Source organism: Myxocyprinus asiaticus, chromosome 21, assembly GCF_019703515.2.
Source record: "Myxocyprinus asiaticus isolate MX2 ecotype Aquarium Trade chromosome 21, UBuf_Myxa_2, whole genome shotgun sequence".
Classification (NCBI taxonomy): domain Eukaryota; kingdom Metazoa; phylum Chordata; class Actinopteri; order Cypriniformes; family Catostomidae; genus Myxocyprinus; species Myxocyprinus asiaticus.
The window spans coordinates 4,246,627-4,271,809 of NC_059364.1; the positions used below are offsets into that span (position 1 = coordinate 4,246,627).

The 25,183-nt window shown below is 37.3% G+C and overlaps 2 protein-coding genes across 3 annotated transcripts in view; both read left to right on the top strand.

Annotated features, from left to right (window-relative positions):
• LOC127412005 (golgin subfamily A member 4-like) overlaps positions 1 to 17,383 on the top strand; it is a 73,396-nt gene extending 56,013 nt beyond the window's left edge. The window contains exons 20-25 of the mRNA XM_051648013.1: positions 3,770 to 3,787; positions 3,985 to 4,053; positions 5,902 to 5,974; positions 10,941 to 11,038; positions 15,954 to 16,040; positions 16,685 to 17,383. Of these exons, the coding sequence (XP_051503973.1) occupies positions 3,770 to 3,787; positions 3,985 to 4,053; positions 5,902 to 5,974; positions 10,941 to 11,038; positions 15,954 to 16,040; positions 16,685 to 16,699 (360 nt within the window). The 3' untranslated portion in view covers positions 16,700 to 17,383. The remainder of the gene's footprint in view (positions 1 to 3,769; positions 3,788 to 3,984; positions 4,054 to 5,901; positions 5,975 to 10,940; positions 11,039 to 15,953; positions 16,041 to 16,684) is intronic.
• Positions 17,384 to 20,225: 2,842 nt separating this feature from the next.
• LOC127411922 (integrin alpha-9-like) overlaps positions 20,226 to 25,183 on the top strand; it is a 137,925-nt gene continuing 132,967 nt past the window's right edge. For both annotated transcript variants that reach the window (XM_051647831.1, XM_051647832.1), the window contains exon 1: positions 20,226 to 20,622. In XM_051647831.1, the coding sequence (XP_051503791.1) occupies positions 20,411 to 20,622 (212 nt within the window). In that variant the 5' untranslated portion in view covers positions 20,226 to 20,410. The remainder of the gene's footprint in view (positions 20,623 to 25,183) is intronic.

Below are 25,183 nucleotides of genomic sequence, written 5' to 3' on the forward strand. Positions count from 1 at the left end.
TTAAACCTTCTTTTAACAACTTAAATATTTAAAAGATTGTTTCACTTTCATGGTAATAATGAATGAAAGACATTACGAACAACATCTCTTTTTTTAAGAGAAAATAATAATGCTTGGACTTCATATTTTTACACTTGTGCTGGTCATCTAGTGACTTGAGAGACTTCAGAAGACACGAGGACGTTTCCGGTAAGGGAACATAGTGAGCAACGATGCTCCCTGGTTTTTACAGTGCATTGTGGGATTTTTTAGGGAGCAAACATAAACTGATGTACGAAGAGTGTGTTAAACTTCGTGCTGCTGCTGCAACCCCGGCTGCGAAGCCTTCACAGCCCAAAAAGTCTTCTGCCCCGAAACAAAGCGTGTTGCAAGCTTCATTTACCATGTTACATGTGGCTTTGACTTACAACTGAACATTTAGCCCACTTCGTAGAAAATACCGAGATATATACCGTGTATCGTCATTCAGCCTAAAAATACCGAGATATGATTTTTGGACCATATCGACCAGCCCTACTTGCAAGTCATGTGCTATAGTAAAAGTGTTTAGATGTCATAAGATAGAATTGTGTGAGGAACAGGGCGAAAAGTTAGTGTTTATGAACTGATAATCTACCGTTTTACTCTTGAGTTTTCTGAAAGTTAATAAAAGTAATTGTTGTTGTGTCGCCTCCAGTTTTCATTTCACCAGGAAACTGCTGCGATAAGAGCAACCAGCTATGTAGAAATATAGGAGCATGATTCTAGGAGACAATGTTGTTTTTTTTTTTCGTAGATGATATGTAATACATATTAACTTCAATGATAATTAAATTCTGACATTCAAAAGCTAAAAATTATTTTACTTTTACTTAAATCATTCCCATTTGGATTTCTAGCTAAATTACCTGTTAATAAGGCATTTATTCTATTATTTACTGATAATGGAGACTCCAGCTATGGGATTAATAAAGTGTGTTTTTTTAACTCGGACACTGTGCTTATGTGTGGGTGATATAAGTAAAATGTATATCACAATATTGTCCAAAATGTTGATCAGTAAAGATATATATATATATATATACAGTATATACCATGATATACACCTACAGTGCATCCGGAAAGTATTCACAGCGCTTCACTTTTTCCACATTTTGTTATGTTACAGCCTTTTTCCAAAATGGATTAAATTCATTATTTTCCTCAAAATTCTACAAACAATACCCCATAATGACAACGTGAAAGAAGTTTGTTTGAAATCTTTGCAAATGTATTAAAAATAAAAAATAAAAATAATCACATGTACATAAGTATTCACAGCCTTTGCTCAATACTTTGTTGAAACACCTTTGGCACCAATTGCAACCTCAAGTCTTTTTGAGTATGATGCTACAAGCTTGGCACACCTATTTTTGGGCAGTTTCTCCCATTCTTCTTTGCAGGACCTCTCAAGCTCCATCAGGTTGTATGGGGAGTGTCGGTGCACAGCCATTTTCAGATCTCTCCAGAGATGTTCAATCGGGTTCAAGTCTGGGCTCTGGCTGGGCCACTCAAGGACATTCACAGAGTTGTCCCGTAGCCACTCCTTTGTTATCTTGGCTGTGTGCTTAGGGTCGTTGGCCTGTTGGAAGATGAACCTTCACCCCAGTCTGAGGTCCAGAGTGCTCTGGAGCAGGTTTTCATCAAGGATATCTCTGTACATTGCTGCATTCATCTTTCCCTCGATCCTGACTAGTCTCCCAGTTCCTGCCGCTGAAAAACATCCCCACAGCATGATGCTGCCACCAACATGCTTCACTGTAGGGATGGTATTGGCCAGGTGATGAGCGGTGCCTGGTTTCCACCAGACATGACGCTTGCCATTCAGGCCAAAGAGTTCAATCTTTGTTTCTCATGGTCTGAGAGTCCTTCAGGTGCCTTTTGGCAAACTCCAGGCGGGCTGTCATGTGCCTTTTACTGAGGAGTGGCTTCCGTCTGGCCACTCTACCATACAGACCTGATTGGTGGAGTGCTGCAGAGATGGTTGTTCTGGAAGGTTCTCCTCTCTCCACAGAGAAATGCTGGAGCTCTGTCAGAGTGACCATCGGGTTCTTGGTCACCTCCCTGACTAAGGCCCTTCTCCCCCGATCGCTCAGTTTGGCCAGGCGGCCAGCTCTAGGAAGAGTCCTGGTGGTTCCAAACTTCTTCCATTTACGGATGATGGAGGCCACTGTGCTCATTGGGACCTTCAATGCTGCAGAAATTTTTCTGTACCCTTCCCCAGATTTGTGCCTCGATACAATCCTGTCTCGGAGGTCTACAGACAATTCCTTGGACTTCATGGCTTGGTTTGTGCTCTGACATGCACTGTTAACTGTGGGACCTTATATAGAGAGGTGTGTGCCTTTCCAAATCATGTCCAATCAACTGAATTTACCACAGGTGGACTCCAATCAAGTTGTAGAAACATCTCAAAGATGATCAGTGGAAACAGGATGTATCTGAGCTCAATTTTGAGTGTCATGGCAAAGGCTGTGAATACTGTGATTTTTTTTTTTTTTTTTTTTTCGTTTTTTATTTTTAATAAATTTGCAAAGATTTCAAACAAACTTCTTTCACATTGTCATTATGGGGTATTGGTTGTAGAATTTTGAGGAAAATAATGAATTTAATCCATTTTGGAATAAGGCTGTAACATAACAAAATGTGGAAAAAGTGAAGCGCTGTGAATACTTTCCGGATGCACTGTATTTATGGAAAAGTTATTCAATAACTACTTGGGTTAAGGCTAACAACACATTTAAAAAATTTAAATGATCAGTTTATATTTGATCAGTTATGTAAAATGCAATATAACAAATTTATAAAAAACAAATATTGTGTGTTATATCTACTAGACGTCACAGAGCAGAATGATTCATTTGTACTGTTAAATTAGTAACTGTGTAAAATGTAACAATTTAAAGATATTCAATTAATCTCACAGCTTTGGCAGTCTTTCTCTCTAGTCACTGAATAGAGTTTTAAGAAACTATGTTATGACCACAGTCTCATTTTTAGTCTCATAGTCACGCTCCAGAATAGGCCGTAGGAATGAATCTCCTGAAAAGGTTTGGAATGTACCCCATGAGAAAGGGGCCTTTAACAGGCAGTCTCTGTTCTCAATTAACTCCTCCGAGAGCATCCTGAGCTGTTCGATTTACGCTGCAGTACGGCTCTCAGGCGACTGCATGCTTCGCAAGAGGCAAAAAGTTGAGTGTTGTTCAGGATGGAAGTGTTCCTCATGTGTGTTTGGTGCAGTTACAAAGCGCTCTCTCTGAGACGTGAAACACGCAGTGCACCTCTGGATCCCATGCTGCATTTTTACACAATGATGTCACGCAGTATTTTTTCATTCTTAAAGCTGTCATGTTCAGGAGTAACCAACATCAGATGGGGCACTGAGAAAAATGTTCTGCTCTCTTTAGTTTGAAATGTTCATAGTTTTCTGTGTTTGTCATCATACATGGGTGAATCTCATGAAAACATGTTCAGGTCACGTTTCACCCCCCAAAAATTGCATTAAGAAAATGATGCATGTTTTTAGGACCAATAAGATTTTTTACATTGTGACTTTGTTCTCTCAGTTTTTTTCTCAGTGGTGATTCTTATTATTGTAGTACAGTTCAAAAGACTGCAGTGAGACAATGAATTAAAATCAACATATATTAAAGGCAGTACCGTGCAATTTATTATTGATTATTTTTATGTATGAATAATGTTTATGACTATTGATACAGATATGTAACCAGTTGATTGTTGTGTTTTTCAGGGTCTTGATGAGCTAAAGGTTAGTTTTGAACCTTTTTTAATTTATTTACGTCAGTTTTTCTTAATACACCCATGCCAGTTTGAGGAAATTCGAACTGCTTTTTTTTTATTTATTTTTTTATTTATTTTAACCAGGACACTGTGTACTTCCACATGTGTTGTGTTCATTTTTTGTTTACATTATGAACTCTGGTGTTTCTCTCTTTTTACAATCAGGTCCAGCTTGCTGAAAAGACGACTCTTCTGAGTGAGGCCAGGCTAAAAGAGCAGGGATACCATGACAGGGTAAGTGATGAGAGATACTGCCATAGAGACAGAGGGTGGAGCAGGGTCACTAAAGCCACCATTTCACTGCTTTTGACAATCAACAGACCGGAAGTTTGTCATAAATATAATAATGCAACAAGCTTTGTCGTAAACTCATCTTCGTGTAACACCCCTTTATAATAAGTTCTTTCTCTTCTTGACTTGTTTGGGACGTGTCTTGGTCTGTATTTTCACATTACTCCATGTTTATCCATCGCTCTTACATGTAAATAAACTGCAGTGCTGTCTTGCCCTCTGATAGCCGTGCAAATATAAGGCATTATAAACACTACAGCAAATTGATACACATTTCTCCCGTCGCACAGTAGCCTATATACCATCATACCAACCAGCACTACTACTGCTAACTGTAAACGCACAATATGTTTGAGATGCTTTGTCCCGCCCCCAGCATCACATCCTAACTGTGCGCTCCCCCCAAACTGTGTTAAACAAAAATGAGATTAAGTTTATTACACCGCACATCTGTTTACTCTTACTTAAACCGTATGAATAATTACAGCAGCGCTTATGCTGTTTCTCTCACCTTACACGTATGTGAACTCACACAGGGAGGCGCACACAGTGGACATGACTTTATTTTTATAACCCTTCTTTACCCTGGGCCATACATTATTTTTTTTAAAGGGATACTTCACTTAAAAAATGAGTATTCTGTCGTCATTTACTCACCCTAACGTTGGTCCATGATGTCTGAGGAATTTAGGTAAAACGACAGCCTCAGTCTCCATTCACTTTCATTGCATGGAATAAGGATGTAGTGAAAGTGAATGGCGACTGAGACTAACATTCTGCCTAACATCTCCTTTTTATGATCCATGGAAGAAAGATAGTCATACGGATTTGGAACAACGTGAAGATAAGATAATGACATAATTTTCTATTCTTGTTTTTCTTTTTTTTTTTTTTTAACTGTCCCTTTAAATACTAATAATTTAAGATCACCAGAAGTATTGTTGTGTGTTTCTTCAACTTTTGGGCAGTTTTATGTGCCATTTTAATTAAACACGCACGCATTTCAGTTTTTTTTCTTTTTGTTATATTAAGGTCACATTAAAACTATTTTTTGGTACTTTTCAAATGGCTTTTTTATATAGATTTTTATTATTTTAGCCTTGTCCCAGACCCATACTTTCAATATTAAACTATTATTAAAATAGAAATGATTACATGTTCAAAACAATGATTATCTAAACAAAGAGTGGAATAAGCATAAACCATTTCAATATTTATTGTGTAAAAATGAGTTCCAGCTATTTTCTTTTAAATGTTGCAACATGTCTCAGAGTGGTCCAACAATTTTGCCCCATGTAAAGTTTTCAAAAGTTAGTGTGCTTGTTAACCAAATTGTCAAAAGTGTTAGTGAAGGGCATGCTTGACATGAAATATGACACAAGTGATTTTTAAGAAAACATAAAAATGTTGAACAGTATATATTTGTTAGCCGTCATTTCCAATCAAGCTGTAATTTTACCAAAAAATGTGTGCCAGATTATTTAATTGTTGTATTTAGGATACATAAAATGTTGGCAATGAAATTAGCCTTAGCAATATGTCCATTTTTTTTAATGTCATTTTATCAACGTCTTTTCCAGCACAGATTTCTATTAAACACAAAACAGGATTTGAGATATCCTGGAAAAAATTGAACACAAATCTCCTGTGATGCATGTACATGCGCTATTGGACATTTTTAGAAGAGGAAAAAAAAATAGTGAGAGTAAAAATGTTTTAATGAGACTTTATACAGTTCCACAGTGCTAAAAGTTTATTCTGTATTTTATTTTTATTTTTTCTTTCTTTCAGATCTGCGCTCTGGAGGACAAGATAAGACGCTCCCATAAAAATGCAGTGGTGACTCACCTGGGAAGCACATATAGTAAATAATCCCAAACTTTTTCCATATTGGTAGCTTTAGAATAATTTATCACATAGCTGGGGTCAAGTAAAACAATGTGTCTAAGCCCAGATGTTTTCAGATGTCATTTACTGTCTTATTTGTCCGTTCAAAATATGAATTTGTGGGTTGTAGCAGCGTAGGGACTGTAAAATGCTTGTCAAGGATCTTCTCTCCTGTGCTTTACCTTTTAAAGGATAAGGAATAATGTGGCACAATGACCCTTGGCAGACAAATCTCACTTGCATTCCCAATAGCTCAGAGCGATCCGTCACTGCAGTCTCCGCAGGAGAGCTGCGCTTTAACACCCTGCTATCAATCACACACATATGCACGGCTGAGAGACCTTAAACATATGGGCAGTGAGAGAGAGGCTGGTGTTTTGGAGAGAGTCTGCTGTGGACTAAAGCTCTACAGCCCTTCCCTGCTGTTGTAATAAAGAACTCATCCCTGAATCTAATGGTTTTCACAGACTTTGTTTCTCCCCAGTTCCCACACAATGACCCCATATTCAGAGAGCCGTCTTAACAAACTCAAATCTGCATTGTCTTTTAAACCCAGTTTACTTTCTTAAGTGTCCCTGGTCTTATTTTTTTATAATAATGTGCACTGATGAATCGTTTACATTGATACTTTTATGTATTTTTATTATCACCATTAATCTCAACTCATCTGCTACCTTGAATCATTTGTTTCATTGAGTTTTGTTTTATCTGGGAAAGATTTATGCAATGCAGTCTTAAGCCCCTAGGTTCACTTCCATTTTGACACGAACGCTCAGTGTTTGCGTACAGTTGAACGGGAGCATGTCAGAGTATACTCCATATGACTGTGCGCACATTCACAGGTGGTTGGTGCATGCATGATACGACTTCTATGAGACTATTTCTCTTCAGGAGTTTAGATGTCTTTATATTCCTTCAGACTCGAGTTATACAAATGCAGGTATCTCAAGACCTCCTCACACGCGCTCTTGACTTGCACTTCCACTGTTGTTGTTTATACCTTCATCTCATGGTGTTTAGCGGCGATTACATGTTCTTCAAGCGCTTCTTCATGACAGCAAAGGCTCATAATGTTAGTGTTGCCACCTTGTGGACCCACTAATTAGTGCAAATAAATCCAGGCGCATTCTGCACGTTCAAAGACGCATGTTAGATATAGGACTGAGCGCGTTTAGTGCTCACGCACTCTGCTGTCCAAGCGTCCGTGTCTGACCAAAGCATACTTTGGGCTTTCCTTTTGCCGGTGGTATGTCTCGTGCAGTGCGTGGCGCAAATTTTGTCATCAACACAATATGCGTGGACTGCCCACTTGCAGCTTAGCTTCTCTAGACACATGAACAGTCCGCATCTTTACACGTCATCGCCATTGAATGTGCTAAAGTGTATTGGCAAAGCAGTTGTAGTGCGCATGCGTCGTATGCATTTGTATAAGCTTGCGGTAAAAAGAGTATACCTTGAAAGGCTGAGCGCTTGACCATGCACAAGACGGAATGGGACATGGAAAACGAAGTATACTCTAGCCTTTAAGCCCAGTGCACACTGTACAATTTTGGCCACGATTTTGCCATCTTAAATTTGAGGAAATTGTGTACGATTTCTTCTGCAATCTTTGATCACTTAGTGTGATAGTCATGCTCACTGACAGCCGATTACATCAATTGTCTTCGTGATGAAATTTCCGGTCGCAGTCCTACGACGGCCGTCTAATGAAGAACCAATTTCACGATCAATGAGCGCATTTGCATGCACGATCTTACACCAGTTACGTTTAATAAGCCGACAGAGTGTGTGGTCACACAAACGGCTTAAACGGCTTTCAAGCATAAACGGTCTGTTTAAGTTTTCACGGCAAAAGTAAGCGCAGGTTTCTTATGTTGTCGGATTCTTTGAATAAGCTGATTTTTGGCAACCGTGACCTGCCAAAAAAAAATATCATTGATGTTGCACAGCGCACGCTGGCTTTTTCGCAAGATCTAATAAGGGTCCTATCGTATAATCCGTGTTGGGAGTGTGCCTATGTTGCCTTAAAAAGCTGTTTAGGTAGACGGCACACTAGACAAATGAGCTTCTGTCTTGCTGGCATGGACAGCACAGAAGCATTATTGAGATGTGTTTGTATTACGCCTAATTAAACCTGTGACTGACTGGCAGTTAGCAGAAGGAGCCGTGTTTCTATCTGGAAAATCCATTTAACCACTGCTGATGACACCGGGGTGGCTGAGTATCCTGGAACAGACAGCTTGATAGGGCATTTTGGAACTAAAGGTGCCGCTGAAACCCAAACAATCCTTTGATCAGGAAGCATGGAGAAATGTAGGGCTAATAAATAACCCAACCTGTCTGACTGACCCCAGGACAGCCCAGCTGGCTCAACAGGGACGTAATCTGACCCATACCGGTGTCATCTCCAAAACAGCACTATATTTTATCCATATGGAAGGCCCGGTTAAATATGTAAGCACATGCTTAAACCGTTGACCAGTTTATGACCAAAATCCACGAATAATGCAAAGAAAACAAGTTAAGCTTAATTGACAGTATTTGTGGCATAATGTTGATTACCACAAAAAAAAAATTTCACTCTTCCCTCCTTTTCTTTAAAAGGCAAAAATCTGGAAGGACGATAAAATACTCACTGTATCAGAAGTATAGCAACAAGACATCTTATCTTTTCTGTGTAAAGTTATATCTAATTTACAACTTTGTTGCCATGACGACGTAACACTGCGGCGATTTAAACCACTTTATAGCTCAAATAATACATGAGTTTTAACAGAAGAATTAGTGTAAGTGCTTTTATAAAATTATAAGCTTCACATTTCTGACTTTAAACCTTCCAAAAATTGGCCCCATTCACTTCCATTGTAAGTGCCTCACTGGAGGCTCGATTTTTGCTTTTTTTAAAGAAAATGAGGGACGAATCTGAATTAATTTTGATGGTATTCAACACTACACCACACATGCTGTCAATTGAGCTTAACTTATATTGATTTTTTATGATGTTTCTGATGCAGTGTGTCTTCTGAATGAGTAATGATTGTTTATGGGAGGGTTCAACAGTCAGAAGGTTAAACAGACTTAATAAAATACTGGATCTTTAATGTACAGGCCTCACAGATAAACTAAAGAACAGAGAAGATAAATGCATGAGGTTTGTTTGTGTGTTAAGCTTGAGGAAGCAGATTACAGATGGTTTGTTTAGTTGTATGTCAAAATGGAGATGTATGTCTTCAAAGGAAAAACTGGTGGGAATTTTTTAGAAGGATATTTACTTTGTGTGGCTTATGAGGACAGAGGATGACTAGAGCGCCATTCCAAAACCATTTTCATATACACCATTTACCAACTCTCTCATCATTTACTCACCCTCATGCCATCCCAGATGTGTATGACTTTCTTGCTTCTGCTGAACACAAAGGTTTTTAAGAATAATTCAGCTCTGACAATGCCAGTGAATGGTGAGCAAAACTTTGAAGCTCCAAAAAGCATAGAAATGCAGCATAAACGTAATCCACACGACTCCAGAGGTTTAATCCATGTCTTCAGAAGTGATATGATAGATGTTGGTGAGAAACAGATCAAAATTTAAGTCCTTTTAGTCACAAATCAGCAGAGGCAGGACCCAAACGCTGCCTTTATGTGCTTTTTAGAGCTTCAAAGTTCTGGTCACCATTCACTTGCATTGTGAGGACCTACAGAGCTGAAATATTCTTCAAAAAATCTTTGATTGTGTTCAGCAGAAGAAAGAAAGTCATACATATCTGAGATGACATGAGGGTGAGTAAATGATGAGAGCATTTTCTTTTTTGGGTGAATTATCCCTTTAAGCTGCTATTTATTAGAAGGGAATGCAAAACTGGATGATGGAAAAACATGGTAAAAGTATACAAAATCTCAATCTTTCCCCAAATTAACATATAAACAAATGTGTAATTCCTAAAATATGGCAGAGTGAGGCGTAGAGGTTGAGCTCAGCTAAACGGTAATGTGATGTTCTGTTCCTCTCGTAGAAATTGGACGTCATGTTTTCCATGGTAATACTCGCTGTCAACAGCGCAAAAACCTGTCCACCCATCGCCGACATTATGACATGCCGTTTTAAAATAACTCAAGCTAGTTTTTGTTCATTCGCAGTCACAACTTCTGTTACGTTTCTCCTCGCACTTTCTTATCCATTAAAAGTGTGGAAAATGGAAAGGCCCCCACCTAGTTTGAGCTAAAGCTTCTTGTGTTTAGCCACAATCCGTCATTATACATTTCCAGTGGCACTGCGACCTGGCACCACTAACTAGTGTGACTGGAAGTGAGGCACATCTAATGCATCTGATTTACGGACTGATTATTGATATTTAGAGGTTGTAGATGTGCGTGTAAGTGAATGAATACATTTTTGAATACCAAGGAACATAATCCTAAATAAAATTAAAATAAAATAGTTGTGATTGTGATCCTGAGGCATCTCCTCCATTGACTTGCATTCAAACAGCTCTCCTAGTTGACCGTTCCAAAATGCCACATAATAACGCCCTGGCAAACAACCACAACCACCCCCCACCACTGTTTCAGTGAATTTTTGCAAAGCACCACTCGCATTTTAAGAACATGTAAAAATATAGTTGGATATTTAGCTGTTTATACAAAGCACACACATTGTATGTGTGTATATATGTTAATGTACATCCTGTGTGACTCTTTTGAATTAACTCTCAAAAGATGGTTGTTGTCGAGTGACTAAATAAAGTTTGAATAAAGTTTTGGTTCTGTAAGTTTGTCATCTGGCTGCTCTGGTTCTAATTATGGGCCTGAAAAAGAGCAGCCAAGCTATTTTACAAGCTGTGCATTAAAATCAGTGACTGTTTCCTCTTGCACTGCGTTTAATGTCATATATGCAGCAGTCCTAATCACTGTACACTCTTCCAACTGCTGTCTGTTTGTCTCTACAGATATGTCACACAACAGTGCAGACCCCTTCTCTGAACCCACCGAATTTGAGTATCTCCGAAAGGTCATGTTTGAATACATGATGGGAAGAGAGACCAAGGTACATTTTGGGGTTATTTTTATTCTCTACTATGAAGTCATTAGGGAAAAGACACTATTTGGGTCCTTCCTGTTACACAGTATCTTTTGAACTATGAATTAAAAAAAATATATATATGTTTGTGTTGTAATTTAAGTATTTCCATAAAATGGTATACCAGATTTTTAGAAATATACTCCTGGTCAACACACTTGAATTTTATTAGTTATTAAAAATGTTTAATATTTTATTTAATATATTAATTGGAAATAAAAAATATACTGAATTAAAGGAATGACCTGTTTGCTTTTAAAACACGAGTTGGGATGGCGTAGTGGGCTAAAGCACATAACTGGTAATCAGAAGGTTGCTGGTTCGATCCCCACAGCCACCAACATTGTGTCCTTGAGCAAGGCACTTAACTCCAGGTTGCTCCAGGGGAATTTTCCCTGTAATAAGTGGAGCCTTTGGATAAAAGCGTCTGCCAAATGCATAAATGTAAATGTAAAACAACTGTCATGAATCGTGTTCTTTTATAGACATTTTATAAAATAATTGTATGCTTAAATGTTGTAGATTACATAATGTTTATTACCACAAAAAATTATTTTGACTCTCCCCTCGTGCCCACAAAAAAATGTATAATAGTAAATAATCATCAATATATAATTAACTATATAATAAGTCTTGACCAACACAAAATAGGTATCATTTGAAAGCTTAGAAGCTCTGCTTTACAATGCATGTAGGCATTATGACCAAAACTGAACAAGTGCTTTGAAACTTGCAGACAAATCAGAAGTGTTCAGAAGTGTTCCATTTTGATAATTTATTAATACATTTGCACTGTACATATTATTGCAGTCAGTAAAAACATCAGACTGATCAAATAGCCTTTGAATATATGTCTTTGACAATTATGTTGGTGTCGCTTAAATGCCACGTTTTCACTTATACCTTCCATGAAAAATAAACGGAACATAAAATATCACATATTGTTACTAAGTAAGGTGATTGAGGTGATTGTCTTTCAAACAAGCACACACAAGCTAATCGGATGCATAGATCATTAGATAATCCACACGAAGCACAATGTTACATATGGCCACCAGGAGATGGCGCCAAGTACATGACACAGACTCAATGATGACTCAGATGTCACAGAATGAAACTCATTCTGTGAAATCTCATTACTTAAATCATGTCTGCATGCTATACATTTTATCATTGTTGTGTTTGCATGTGTAATTAGTTCTTATGTACAATTATTATGTTTTTTTTTTTTGTTTTGTTTTGTTTTTTGGAGAGGCTTTTGGACACATGGAGTTTTTGGACACCATGAAAAATGATTTTTGTAATGCTAAAACTTTTGATTGCTCTGTCATATCAACACAAAACTTTTCTCAGATACAGTTGCTATGATTGGGAACAAAACAAAAGCAGTTTTTTGGAGCCACCTTATTTACACACAGAGGTATATATAATGTCAAATCAGACATTTTTCAGCAGTTTCTTAGGCTGAGAGTCTCAGAATGTATCATAATTTTTATCATTAAAAATTAGAAGTTTTCTTTACAATGATACCAAACACTTGACCCTCCTTTTTTAAGCCTTTAATTTTAAGAATGCCACTGAAACAGGAAAACTTTAAAAACACCTTCAGAGCATAAAGGGTTAAATTGGCCCCATTCACTTCCATTGTAAGTGTCTTCTTCTAATCGCAATTTTGAATTCTTTTTTTTTCTTTTTCTTTTTTTTTTATAAAGGAGGGACGAGTCTAAATATATTTTTTTTTGGTAATCAACATTATTCCACAAGTGCTGTTAATTGGGCTCAACTTGTATTGAACCTGGAACAGGTTTCCATAATATAACTATGACTTTTGTAATAGGAAGGATGCAGTAAATAAGTGTGATGGGGAGTCCGGATGGAAGCCTATAAAAATATTCATTCCCATTGCTTTTGAAAATGCCACAAACATGCCATTAAGTGTTCGTTTAGCAGGACCCTAATGAACAAATTTTGTTTGCCGGGGCTAATTAACAGCCCATTTGTCACCGACCTGAAGTCAGCAGGATTCCCCTTCATTGCTAATAAACAGTCGGGCCTTTATGACATCACAACAGACCTCCCTGTGAGAGAGGATGTCCGGCGGGCGACCCAGCAGCTCATTCTCATCACATGTCCCGATAGCGCCTGTGTTTTTAAGAGTTGCTCGCGGTAAACGACTGAGCTGGTTCTGATTAGCGATGTATTTAAATGCTGGCAGATCTATCTCGGACTGATTATGCAGCATGCTGCAGATAATGAACGTTTTGTCTTAGTGAGATGTAATTGCTCACACAACAGCATTGGGCAGCAACCCGACTAAAGATGGGTAGGTCTATTTTCTGTAAAATGCTTTTGTTTTGGTGGAGACATGACAAGAAAATGTATCGAAGTGTTAAAAGAAATATTCCAATACACAGTTATCTTCTCCTCCGGTTGCTTGGCTATGTGGCTTTCTTATTAAACAGTTAACCCCACCCTTCAATATGAGACTCGTTTAGTTATATAAAGACATGCTAGGAAAAACTGGATAACATTTCCCTGGATTGATGTAGGAATGTAATCATATCATGGTGTGCCACGTGTTTCTAGAGTCTAATGGTGGTAGGTCAGCTCTAGGTCAGTGGTTCTCAACTGGTTTTGCTTCAGGACCCAGATATTACTTTGGACACCCAATACGGTACCAAAATTGTTTATCATACAAAAAGTAAACCTAAATGTCCTTAAATGAAACATCGAACTTTATTAATATTAACATGAACTGCATAGACCCAACAGCATGCAAAATGATTAATTAAAAATGCTGAGGAACATTTAGGCCCATTATTTTACACCTGCATATTTAACAATAAGAGTGTGATTTACCAGCCTAACCCAGTGGAAGAAAAACAGGGGCCATATATTGTGTCAAAATACAGTAGAATTTAAACATGCAGCCTTTGATGTCAGCAACAAAATAAATATTTTATATTTTATTTTTCATAAATAAATTACACAGTATAATGCAGATTTGCATTATGTAAAATGATAGGTTGACCGATATTGGATTTTGCCGTTACTGATAACTAAGGTGGTGGAAAAGCCAATTACTAATTAGTTAGCCGATAATCGATTAATTGAATGTGTTTTCAATTTTCTTAGTCTTTCCTTTCTTTGACAGGCAAAGACATAGAGGCTACAATAGTCCAAATTGAATAAAATTCCAGATGCAGTTTATTGTGAAACCAAAATTACTTTTAAAACCAGATGTAAATTAGATTTGGTGCGTAAAGCAGGACTTTTGAAAATTCTCTCATCATTTACTCACCTTCAAGCCATCCCAGATGGGTATGACTTTCTTTATTCTGCTGAATACAAACAAAGATTTTTAGAAGAATATTTCAGCTCTGTAGCTCCATATAATGCAAGTGAATGGTAACCAGAACTTTGAAGGTCCAAAAAGCACTTAAAGGCATCATAAAAGTAATTCATATGACTTTTCTCATCAACAAGGCGTTTCCGTCCACAGAACTGCTGCTCACTGGATGTTTTTTGTTTTTGGCACCATTCAGAGTAAATTCTAGAGACTGTTGTATGTGAAAATCGCAGGAGATCAGCAGTTACAGAAATACTCAAACCAGCCCGTCTGGCACCAATAATAATGCCACGGTCCAAATCACTGAGATCAAATTTTTTCCCCATTCTGATGGTTGATGTGAACATTAACTGAAGCTCCTGACCCGTATCTGCATGATTGTATGCACTGCACTGCTGCCACACGATTGGCTGATTAGATAATCGCATGGATGATTGTTGGTGCCTGATGGGTTGGTTCGAGTATTTCTGTAACTGCTGATCTCCAGGGGATTTTCACGCACAACAGTCTCTAGAATTTACTCCGAATGGTGCCAAAAACAAAAAACATACAGTGAGCAGCAGTTCTGCGGATGGAAATGCCTCGTCGATGAGAGAGGTCAACAGAGAATGGCCAGACTGGTTTGAACTGACAAAGTCTACGGTAACTCAGATAACCACTCTGTACAGTTGTGGTGAGAAGAATAACATCTCAGAATGCCATTCTGAGATGTGCGTTGGCGCTGTTTTGGCGGCACGAGGGGGACCTTCACAATATTAGGCAGGTGTTTTTAATGTTGTGGCTGATCGGTGTATGTCTTCTGAAGCAATGCAGTCACTTTGGGTGAGAAACAGATCAATATTTCAGTCCTTTTTTACTATAAATCTCTACTTTCACTTTCAGAATGTGAAAGGGAAAGTGGAGATTTATAGTAAAAAAGGACTTAAATCTTGATCTGTTTCTCAGCGACACCTATCATATCACTTCTGAAGACATGGATTTAACCAATGGAGTCATATGGATTACTTATATGTTGCCTTTATGTGCTTTTTGGAGCTTGAAAGTTCTGGTCACCATTCACTTGCATTGTATGAGCCTACAGAGCTGAAATATTCTTCAAAAAATCTTTATTTGTGTTCAGCAGAACAAAGAAAGTCATACACATCTGGGATGGCATGAGGTTGAGTAAATGATGAGAGAATTTAAATTTTTGGGTCAATTATCCCTACATTTTTGTATTTATAGTTGATCGGAAAACTTTTTTGATTCTTATTCACTAAATATAAAGAGTTGGAGACACAATGTATGTGTTGATGGGGCACATTTCGGTATACTCGCCCGTTATTTTTTGCAGATAACTGATTGTGACTAAAGTAGCAACTGGCAACAATTAATCAGCAAAACTGACATATTGGTCGACCTAATTCTAATAATTAGCAATAACACCCTGGTATTGAGGCAGAGAGTTTTGCACAGACACACTCCTCTTGTTGTGTCCAAAAACATAATTTCCATTTTAATTTCCTTTGTTCTCTTGTATCTTATTGTTTGCAGACAATGGCCAAAGTTATAACATCCATGCTGAAGTTTCCACCTGACCAGGCGCAGAAGGTTCTAGAGCGCGAGGATTCCCGTGTGATGGTGAGCGCTGTTTTTGCGCAGCTCTTAGATTCGGACTACATTCTGAAAGCAGCTGTGAGCCAGTTTTCTAAGCGTAAACCTTCAAAGAATCTCAGTAACTTGTTATGCTCTCCATATGTTGCAAACCAGTTTAAACAGGCGTACATGATGTAAGTATTGATGTTCTGTCTCAGTGCGTAACTCCTCACGGTATGATAATGTGTTCAGATGGAGCAGATCACATGCTAAATGAAGCTCGTATGTTGTACTTGTCTAGTAGTTTCTACAGTCTGGTCACCGTGTTTCCTTTCAAATGTTCCCTTAAATTGATGAAGTGTCTTTATTTCAGCAATCTGAATTCCTGATGGTTATTTCGAGCTGTTTACTCATTTGCATCTTGTAAAACCACTCTCTTAGGAAATCACAGTGCTGTAATAACAGTTTCCTGCTATTAGATGGAATGCAATGTTTGTCATGTGTAATATATTTATCATTTAGGTATTGGGTAATTATGGTAAGTCATTTATTAAGATGACATGTCATTGAGAACACGTCTTGTGAAATTGCTGCAGTTGTAGTATTTGGTTTGGAATTTTAATATGTGTGCCTGCAGCTCATAGTTTAAGTTAGTGAGCTTCTGTTCTCCATCTGTGTGTGTTTTATAGCCTTGGCTTCGGTAAGGTGGAACCAGAACGCACCTGAACTGACCTGACACAATGACCGATTCTGCTGCTACTGCTGCTGAGAGAGGCAACTGACATGAAAGAGGCCCTGTCGACTTATCTACTTAGTGTAGATCACTACTGTATGTGTCTGCGAGTGAGTGATGTGTTTGTACGGTTACTTATTCAAGGGAACTAGATTGTTAGCTTAAGAAATTAAGAGAACATTTAAAAGAATATTGTTTAATTTAGTAGCTTGCCAGAAAATAATTTATTATTTGGACTTTTCTCGCATTCTTTTTTCATTTTTAATGGTAGACGGTTCTTTACAAAGCTACATTTGTATGATTTAAAGACTTGTGCAATAAGTTTGATTGTAAGTTTCTTGAAATATTTAGTTTGTACTCCTGATTTTCTCTGTTTTATGGTAAGATGTAATGACCCTTTAACTATCTGCACAGCATATGTACAATATAACGTCATGGTTTCCTAGTATGCTGATTGTTTACTACAAACTATGTTTTTTTTTTGTTTTTTTTTACTTAATACTGTGTTTTCGGAAAACTGTCCAATAAGAATCACGCTTCATATTGTAAATTGTAAATTATCATTGATGAAAAAAGGCTATAAATCTCTGTTATAGGGCACTTTGCGGTGGTTAATACATTTTAAGACTAAACTAATAAAGTTTTATTTACACTACATTCAAGTCTTCTTTGTTCAGCATGCAGAAGTTTATCCGTGTTCATGTATGTATACATTATGTGATAATGCATTGTATTTACATAGCACTGCTAGATACTTGTGAATGCCATGGTACTGCTGTGGTATATAATATTATATTTTCAGGGTTGGGGAGTAACGGAATACATTTAATGAAATTACGTATTGAAAATACAAAATAATACAAATATATATATATATATATATATCCCGTTCTCCCAATTTGCAATGCCTAATTCCCACTACTTAGTAGGTCCTTGTGGTGGCGTGGTTACTCACCTCAATCCGGGTGGCGTAGGACAAGTCTCAGTTGCCTCCGCTTCTGAGACCGTCAATCCGTGCATCTTATCACGTGGCTCGCTGTGCGTGACACTGCGGAGACTCACAGCATGTGGAGGCTCATGCTACTCTCCGCGATCCACACGCCCCATTGAGAGCGAGAACCCCTAATCGTGACCACAAGGAGGTTACCCCATGTGACTCTACCCTCCCTAGCAACCGGGCCAATTTTTGATTGCTTAGGAGACCTGGCTGGAGTCACTCAGCACACCCTGGATTCGAACTCGTGACTCCAGGGGTGATAGTCAGCGTCAATGCTTGCTGAGCTACCCAGGCCCCCCCATGAAACACTTTTTGATGTGTTACTTATATTCATACAAGCAGAAAGAGGGTGCTTTCACACTGGTATGAATAAAAAGGTGGATATTATTTTATACGATCAGATGATGATGTTGTTGTGTACAGTCTGTGGGGTTTTGAAGTAAGTTTGGATCAGCAGAAACAGTTAACCTTGTGTAAATTGACATGTGAACACTTAAGCTAAAATGCTACTTCTATGCCTTTTACATGCACCAGTTCTCAGGTACGCTTATATTTTTCTATCAAGAACATCCACATTAGATGGTGATTCTTTTTTTCTCTAGTAAGATGTTTAAAATTAGGGTAAAATTTACTTATATTGTTTTCCTGTAAAACTGTCTAAAAATCCTTAAAACAAGATACATTTACTTTACCTTGTTTTATAAGCAACATTGCATAAGATGTTTAGGTTTTTTCAGATAATATATTTTTTTATATAAGTGATTGTATTTACATTTTTCTTCCACTTGTTATTTACCTGTTTATAGTCAAAACAATTGAAAACATCTGCCAGCGCTGAAGAAGTAATCCAAAGTATTTAGATTACATTACTGACCTTGAGTAATCTAACGAAATATGTTACAAATTATATTTATTTTGTAATCTGTAGTGGAATACATTTTAAAAGTAACCCTTCTAACCAGTGGCGTAGATTCCGAGAGGGATGGGGGGGAGGTAATCACCCCAATAATCAAAACAAGCAAGTACAACCCCCACAATATTTATACCATGATCAATGTGTCACGCTGCAACCCCCCCAATGTTCAAGCCAAATCTACGCCCTTGCTTCTAACCCTGTATATTCTGTATATTATATTATGTGATTGGATTGTTTTCATCAATGTTATTAGACTCTATTTTCATATAGGCCAGACTGCCAAGCATGTTGATAATACAGAAAAACCCAAGATGTCATTTTTATAGACTTACAACTGTGGCATGTTTTGTAAATGGCCCTCAGAGCTGAAATGCTATGTGTCTAGACCAGCACTACTCAACACGTGTCAAGCGGCCCTCAAGACATTTTTTGCGGCCCATGTTAATATGTTGACTTCATCAAAAATATGTTTATCAATAGGCCATCAAATACTGTATGTAGGATTTGTGATGTGCCCATTTTCGAGAATATTTACAGTCATTTTCTGTAACCGTTTGAATAGCTCACCATATATGCATGATCTTCACGATCACAGTACTAACAGAAAAATAATAGTTTATCCTGCAATAACGGCACTGAGATGTCTCTACGCAATTGATTATTCAAGAACTGCATTACTTCACAGCAAAACGCTAAAGAGGGTAAACAAATCCCAATGATTTGTCACGGGAAACGTTTTGGAATACATACAGGAAATATATACTGTTTTTGTATGTATCTCAGGTTTGTGTGATGCTGAACACTCTTTGTTTATTGGTTAACAGTGTCTTTGACAGTTCCTTAGGAAAATTAATCATGGTTTTATTATAGTAACCACAATTTAACCATGGTATTTGTAGTTAAACCATAGTGACCACAAAATGAACCATGGTTACTACTACAATATTACTATAGTAAAACCATGGTTATTAAATAAATGCAATATTACTGTAGTAAAACCATTGTCAATCTTATCAAAACCACTATTTCTGCCTAAAAAAAAAAAAAAAAAAAAACAGTACATTACTACAGTCATGGTTACTACAAAATTACTATAGTAAATCCATGGTTTCTGCCAAAAGACCACAGTTATTACAATCTTGGTAACTATAATATTGCTATATTAAAACCATGGTTAATTTTTGTAAGAACTGACCATCTCTGTTTTCTGCATTGCAATGAATGTAGTAGAAAGTGGCTCTTTGAAAAATGTAAGCTAAACCATGAGAAAATGTACCTGTTACACACATTTATATTATATACTATTAACTCTCACTATTACATTCTTACTATTAAAAATAATTACTCAAATTAAGAGAGCGGCCCCCAAAGCTTTAGGGGTCCTTTTTTGCGGCCCCTGAGTTTTCCAAAGTTGAGTGGCCCTGGTCTTGACAAAGAAGGTATCTTGATTCCAGAAGGGCTGCAGTACTCATCGCTCTCGGCAGGTGTCGCCAAAGGTCACTGTGCTGCACGCTCCGCCGCTGTCATGTGAAATGTGATGCTCGTGCGCAACAACACACGCGTCAGCGTCAAGAGCAACTCAAGAGACGCAACAGATTCACCAGCACAAGAGAGGAGACATGCAATGAGACCGCTATTCTAGCTTAGACCCTTCATGCATTGCCTTAAATCTAGTTTGCATGCGTTTGATCTAACAAAAGTTTAAATGTAGTTTTTAGATTCATTGTAAGACCCTTCAGACAGAGTTCTTGTTCTTTTATAAAGTTCCCATGAGATTGACTCCAGCACTGAGGATGCGCAACAGAATGACGGAACCTTCTCTATGGAAAATACGCGCTTTGGATATTTTCATATATTTGTCATTTGTTTCTTGGGCTTATTCTTTCAACATTGACTTAGAACATCCCGTGGTGTTCAGAGGACCAAATGCGACGTTTTTTGGATATTCAGTTCTGGAGCATTTCCATGATAACACACGCTGGTGAGTACATGATGGAAACTAGCATTATGATTATAACCAAACAGTTGTTTTTCTATTGCAAAAAGATTGATGTTGATAGTGAAAACAAACACTTTTATAAAGCCAAAAACTTTCACTGTCCCAAGTGACCTGTTATCTTGCTGTAACATCTTGTTTATTTAACTTTGTTTATTTAGTTTTGTTTACCCTGGGTTTACGTTGTCACTGGTATTACTGTGGCTTAAAAGTATGTGGGCACTTGAGCCAAAGTGGGAAAAATATATAAATGTCTAGGGGCGTAGATCCCGGGGGAGGGGGGGATGGGGGGAAGGTACCATGATCAATGGAAACATGTAAATGCTTCATGCTGCAACCCCCCAACCCCCCAAAAAAGATTACAATGACTGAACTTTGAACACTGTCATTTTTTGAGGCACAAATCTGTTGAGGTCTCACACAACCTGAATTGTCTTTGTGCGGTCAACTATCTGAAATAACTTTTAAACAAAATACAATTTCCTAAGATGAATACATCTATAGAAAAGTGATGAATAATGTCAATACTACTGATGGAAAGTGCTCTAGCGGTCTATTGTTGGTTACCTCCTCAGGCAAGCCGGAACCCTTCTACATAGGGGAGCCTACAAACTTAGCCAGAGATTATTTAGCAGAGATGGGCCACTTCTATTTAAATGAATGAGAGAAACTGGAACACTCAACCAATAAGATCTAGCGCCCATGTAGAAGACGTCACGCCTTACAGTTAAAAGAGCCAATCACCTTTTAGAGACAGACATCACCTGTCAGTCAACTCTAGAACGCGCATGCGCATTAGCTATACAAGCTGGAAAAATTGCTTTTTTATTTGTGTAATGTAAAGGATCACAATTTCTGATTCCAGTATTGCTGATTCTAAATGTGTCCTTTGATCATAATCTTGACCAAAGGTTTTTTAGATTTTGGTCTTTCTCCATTCAAGTAGATAGGAGCTGCATTGGCATGACTGGAAATAGCCTCCAGAGAGCATTCCAAAGATGGCCGCCAGTGGACTGACTTGCTAGAAAGACTTTGGCTTAGCCTAAAATAGCATAACGCGGCGGTCCCATAGACATTCAATGGTTGGTACACTGGCAAGGAGACTAGAGGCAGTTTTTTGAATTGATGTCTATGTAGGAGATGTTTCATTACGCTGAATAAACTGCTTTTGTGAGGAAACAGTTAATCATTTAATGAACTGACCGCCTGTTCGCTAATATTTAACATGTTTTACACTAAACAATCCTTTTGGAATGTACTATGTGTGGAGAAATTGCTGTTTTAAAAGAGAAGACAAGATAAAATCTTGCGAAAAGTAGGTGTCGGTTTATGGCTCTCCCCATTCGTTTGTATGGTATCCGCAAATGGTGACTTACTGTCGTAACATGCTAGTTGACCGTTACACTCTCTCCAATGTTAAAAAAAGCGGCGGTTGTTATCTCTCTGGGCAAGCGCGATTTCTGTTCGCGAGCATCTATTTGATGCTAGGTGAAAATGCATGCACTAAATTGTATTTTGTAATTTTGTGGTAACTGAACCGTTAATTTTTGAGTAAGAGATTGAAAGTTTTTTGTGTATGAACTACTTTATGTAATGAATTTATGGGGTTTTTTTTGAGGCGCTATCATTGAGGTTCATCTCGTGTGACACAAATTGCCTTTTGCCACCCTAGCCAAAGTACTACATACTTTTATAACAAAAAAATAGTTTTTGTGAAATATATCTGGGTGATATATAAAAATCATATAGTAAGTGTTAAGTAAAGACAGTACGTTTAGTCTCTGTACTGTCCTGTGTGAATTTGCGGGGAATTGTTATACAGTAGCTATATCTAGCCTACTAAACATAATTCTGACACAATTTAGTTAAAGTAATTGCGAAAATAGCATTACAAGCAGCTAGTCAAAGTTATTACACATAATACAGTAGCTATACACTGAAAAAAAAATGCGAAAACGATGAAAAAAATGTCCGATTTACTAAATCATATTATGTGATCTACACAACAAAATTGTGTTTCTCTCCTTAACTTGTTTTCTTTGCATTCGATTAACGTAATTATCTTAAATGTGCACTCTACTAGATTATATTATGTAGGGTGAATGTAAACCAGTCAAGTATGTTCAACAACATGGGCATGGGATTTGTAGTTCCCTGCATGCTTTGCATGGGACTTGATGCGGAGAGTAAACATGTTGAAATGAAGTGTTATTTAATGCATTTTTGAGCAAAATATGAAAAGTGGGGACTTAATAGTGTTTAATGTTGTTATTTTAGGATTTAGAACAGATTGTGATACGTTGGGTTACTATTAGTGGTGAAGAGTGGAGCTTTTGCTTAGGTTGAGGAAGGGTACACAAACATTGTATTGTATGTTTCTTTATTCAGTTATATTCATTCTTCTAATGTATGCTATTGCTTAGCTAACTATCATAACGTAATAACATAAATCAGTAGAGGTTGACCGAGATATTGGTTTGAAAGATTAATCGGTGCCGATAGTTTTTGGAACTATTGGTTATTGGCAAAATTCTCTGCCTATAGTTTTTTATATTATTTTTCATTAATAAACATCATCTGGTGAAATACTGTATACATATATATATTTATATATATATATATATATATATATATATATATATATATATATATATATATATATATATATATATACATACACTGGCGGCCAAAAGTTTGGAATAATGTACAGATTTTACTGTTTCGGAAGGAAACCTTATCCTTGAGTAATCATGTTAAATTGCTAATTTGGTACTAGAAAATCACTTGCCGTTATATCAAACACAGCTGAAAGCAATTTGGTTCATTAAATGAAGCTTAACATTGTGTTTGTGTTTGTGTTTGTTTTTGAGTTGCCACAGTATGCAATAGACTGGCATGTCTTAAGGTCAATATTAGGTCAACAATGGCAAAAAAGAAACCGCTTTCTCTAGAAACTCATCAGTCAATCATTGTTTTGAGGAATGAAGGTTATACAATGCTTGAAATTGCCTACAGAGGTGTACACTACAGTCTTCAAAGATAAAGGACAACTGTCTCTATCAAGGACAGAAAGAGATGTGGAAGACCAGATGTACAACTAAATAAGAGGATAAGTACATCAGAGTCTCTAGTTTGAGAAATAGACGCCTCACATGTCCTCAGCTGACAGCTTCATTGAATTCTACCCGCTCAACACCAGTTTCATGTACAACAGTAAAGAGAAGACTCAGGGGTGCAGGCCTTATGGGAAGAATTGCAAAGAAAAAGACACTTTTGAAACAGAAAAACAAAAAGAAAAGGTTAGAGTGGGCAAAGAAACACAGACATTGGACAACAGATAATTGGAAAAGAGTGTTATGGATCTTAACCCCATTGAGCTTTTGTGGGATCAGCTAGACTGTAAGGTGCGTGAGAAGTGCCCGACAAGACAGACACATCTATGGCAAGTGCTACAGGAAGTGTGGGGTGAAATGTCACCTGAGTATCTGGACAAACTGACAGCTAGAATGTCAAGGATCTGCAAAGCTGTCATTGCTGCACGTGGAGGATTTTTTGATGAGAACTCTTTGAAGTAGTTTAAGAAAAAATGTTTTCAAATTGTAATAGTAATTTTTCATGTTATTAATGTCCTGACTATACATTGTGATCAGTTGAATGCCACTTTGGTGAATAAAAGTACCAATTTCTTTCCACAAGAGCAAAATCTGTACATTATTCCAAACTTTTGGCCACCAGTGTGTGTGTGTGTGTGTGTGTGTGTGTGTGTGTGTGTGTGTGTGTGTGTGTGTGTGTGTGTGTGTGTGTGTGTGTGTGTATATATATATATATATATATATATATATATAGTACATAATATTCATCTGGTGAATATATAGGCTATACAAATCTTAACTTGGTAAATACTTACATATATAGAGCATTATAACATAGCCAACTCCCCGGTGTAGTCCAGCGTTATGCACCAAATCTGAATTTTTCAGGTTATTATTGTGATTTTGATTGCACACTAAACTGCTTTTGGTATTTTGGACTCTTCTAGCCTCACTGTCTGTGCCTGTCATATAAGGAAAGACTAATAAATGTTTTGTCATTCTATAAATCGATTTAAAAAAATAAAAACTTTTGGCCAATTAATCGGTAATCAGCCTTTTCCACCACCTTGGTTATCGGTATCGGCAAAATCCACTATCGGTTAACCTCTAAATCAGTAATGTGATATAAAAATATTATGTAAAACTGAAGAAATTCATCATATTAGGGACACAACATTTTGTTGAAATTACGTGAACAAATTATGTTTTCTGACCAAGCATTAATGAGCTAAACCAAGAGGATAAACATGTTGATGTAACTTAATCGATTCATGTGGAACTGATGTACATGATTTAATCATGTAAATTTAAAGTATTTTTTTTTTTTCAGTGTACACATACATATTTAGTATTGCTCAGTTCTTTATAATGTAAATCTACACAGTAACATGTGTTGGCCAACTGTAAAGTACAATGTGTGTTTCCCTGACTGTTATAACTCGACGCTTGACATT